The following is a 2,847-nucleotide window of genomic DNA, read 5'->3' as shown; positions in this document are numbered from 1 at the left end:
CTGTTGAGAAAATTGCTAGTCTCAGTAGATAATGTGAATAGCTGCTTTTGGAAAATGAAGAATTTGAGGTTCTTTGGTCATACTTAATTTGGTATTAAGTTTGTTAACATAGAGTATTTGGTTATTCTGCTTTTGAATAATTAGTCATCTAATATGTAGTTAAATGGCTAAGCTTTACATTAATTACTATTTTTAAAATCATTGAATTGCAATTGACTGAACTAAGCAAATGTGACTAAAAATAATTGCTTTTTTTTTACTTGGTTCTGCCTTTTTGATTGTCATACATAACACAACCTGCAGCTAAGAAGTATTTGAGTCTTATCATCAATAAAATAGATGCTATGATAATTATCTTGAGTAACTAGCATTTCCATTTCCATTACTTCTAGGAAGTAATAGAACCATCAGAAAACAATTGGTTTTGCATGGCAGTTTTGTCACCACATTTTAGAATACGTGGATTTGGTGAAGATTTTTCATCAAGTTTGTCTGTTCACCAATGCAGGGACATTTTAGGATAACTTCACTGAAAGAATTTAATTAAACATTTCTGTGAAAACTAAATTTCAAAGAAAAATTTAGTCAAACTGTACTTTTTGAAAAATCTTAAGTTGAAGGGAATAATGAAGCAGCACCATTCTGCCCCATTTTCTATCCACATGTTCAGTGTCTCTCTTTCCTGTGCTGTAATTTGGTGTGTTTGGTTTTAGATCACCGTGTTCCGCATGGGCTCGGAAGGGCAGCACGACATTGAGATGTCCATCCTCACTGCTCTCCTCAAAGGTGGGTGTTCCAGGCACACAGGAGGGCTGCACAAGCATCCCAAGAGGGCATCCCTATGCCCTGTCTGACATTCACTCTTCTTGTTTAAGTTCTTGATTTCTTCACTTGGATTTTAACAAGTGCCTGGGTGTGTTTGGCACACATGTTCAGATTAGCATGAGGCATAAAATCTAAATTGAAAGTTTTGTGTGGCTTTCCTCCCCTGAAAGCGTGGGATGGGAGTGCTGCAACAACTGTACTGCTGATACTGCAGCTCATTTTATTGCAGTTCTAGCATACGTGGATAAAGTTAGGGAAAAAAATGGGAAGATGAAAGGCTGTCTGGATTTCTCCAGATCTCAGACTGTGCCATTTAAACCTTAGAGCAATAGGATCAGTTCCATATATAATTGGGGTTTTTTATGTTTGCTGAGACAACCTTTTTCTGTCTGTGGGTATACAGTGGTTGATACAGGCTCTATATGGGATCTCTGGAGTCCCCAAATTTACACTTTTATGTACAGTATCAGCCAGAAGAGCTGAGAGGAGTCTTTAAGAAGAGCTAAATGTCTGACTTCAGCATCAGAATAAAAGTCAATATGGAAGCTTAAAAAAAAAAAAGGGAGACAATCTCATTAATCCTTTGGAAATTAGGATTTTGGGGTTAGATGGTATAATGTGATTGGATGAATCCACTGCTTTGTCTAATAATAGTATGATATGGAGCCAGACTTGCTGTTTTCTACTTATTGCAGAAGGTTGTCCAGTTTTGTTTCATCATGTGTGAAATATGAAACCTTTGTGGTTTCTCTTCAGGTACCAATGCATCTGCTCCAGACCAGCTCAGCCTGGCTTTGGCCTGGAATCGTGTAGACATTGCACGCAGCCAGATCTTTGTCTTTGGACACCACTGGCCAGTAAGACAAAGTTTTCTTTCTTTTTCAGTAGTTTAAATTGTGTAATATTTACACCTTGGGTTTTGATGCTGCACTGGCAGCAATGGTGAAACACTGCAGTTCACCTGTGTAAATAAAATCCTTTATTTAAGCTATTTTTATGTCTCACTGTGTTGATGCTTTTTGCTTTGCTGTGTGAACCATCTGATGCTGAATTACTCCAAGGTGTCATGAGGAGAGCAGCAATCCAGTTTTCTTCACTGTGCATTTTATGCAACCTAAGCATTATCTGCAGCAAGTTAAGCCTCCAAAGTGTGGTGCATGTGTGCCTCTGCCCTGGGCAGACAGGTTGGAAAGGGGAAGGACTTTAGCTGAATAAATGTTTCTCAAGAGGAATAGACAGAAATACCGTCTGCAGAACAGAAATGAACCAGTGAGTGGTTCTCTGTCCTCTCCTCTCTGCTCTGCAGCGTGGATGCTGTTTGGCGTCATGCAGCATTCTTGTTAGGCTCTTTCTGTCCAGCTCTTGTTGCTATTTATTTTCACAACTATTGCTTTCAGAGAGAGCAAAGGATCTGAAGTGTCCCAGTCCTCTCACACTGATTTTATTTTTCAAGAGAAATCCTCCCCAGTCAGTCTCCTTCACTGCCTCAACTTTCAATGTTACAAAGTTAGACTTAACAGCTTTTAAAAAGGGGTAAAGCTGTGACTAGGCAGAAAGGCCCTTAAACTTAGAGAAGTTACCATTTTTAGTTGACTAAATGTGAGAAGTGGTGTCTGGGGGGTGAGCTTGGTAGGAGTGTACTTAGTTAAATAGTTACTGTAAGATCAATTAGATTTCTAATACTTTAATGCATTATAAACACAGCCTTTAGGAAGCCTTACAGCTCCTGATGGTACAGCTCCTGAGAAGGAAAAGAAATCTCCAGCACCTCAGACTAAAGCAGGCAGAGGGAAAGGAAAAGGAAAGAAAAAGGGAGGAAAAGCAAAAGAGGAACCAGAAGAAGAAACAGACCCAAGAAAACTTGAACTCCTGAACTGGGTGAGATGAAAGTATTTGTATAAAAAACTGCTGAAGATTTTTTTTTTTGTTCTGAGGTATAAAGACAGAAGGAAGACACACATTTTTATTCTGTAGAATGCTCTTTTGCACATTCTCACAAGATCAGCTGTAGATTCTGCAGGA

The 2,847-nt window shown here is 38.8% G+C and overlaps 1 protein-coding gene across 2 annotated transcripts in view; it reads left to right on the top strand.

Annotated features, from left to right (window-relative positions):
* The window catches only part of TRPM1 (transient receptor potential cation channel subfamily M member 1), an 84,678-nt gene that overhangs the window by 57,007 nt on the left and 24,824 nt on the right, over positions 1-2,847 (top strand). For both annotated transcript variants that reach the window (XM_031055932.1, XM_031055933.1), the window contains 3 exons: positions 714-786; positions 1,582-1,682; positions 2,530-2,703. In XM_031055932.1, coding sequence (XP_030911792.1) covers positions 714-786; positions 1,582-1,682; positions 2,530-2,703 — 348 coding nt within the window. The remainder of the gene's footprint in view (positions 1-713; positions 787-1,581; positions 1,683-2,529; positions 2,704-2,847) is intronic.

Source organism: Geospiza fortis, unplaced genomic scaffold (assembly GCF_000277835.1).
Source record: "Geospiza fortis unplaced genomic scaffold, GeoFor_1.0 scaffold171, whole genome shotgun sequence".
NCBI classification, from domain to species: Eukaryota; Metazoa; Chordata; class Aves; order Passeriformes; family Thraupidae; genus Geospiza; species Geospiza fortis.
Note: the sequence above shows the minus strand (reverse complement) of the source record. Positions and strands in the feature narration are given on the sequence as shown.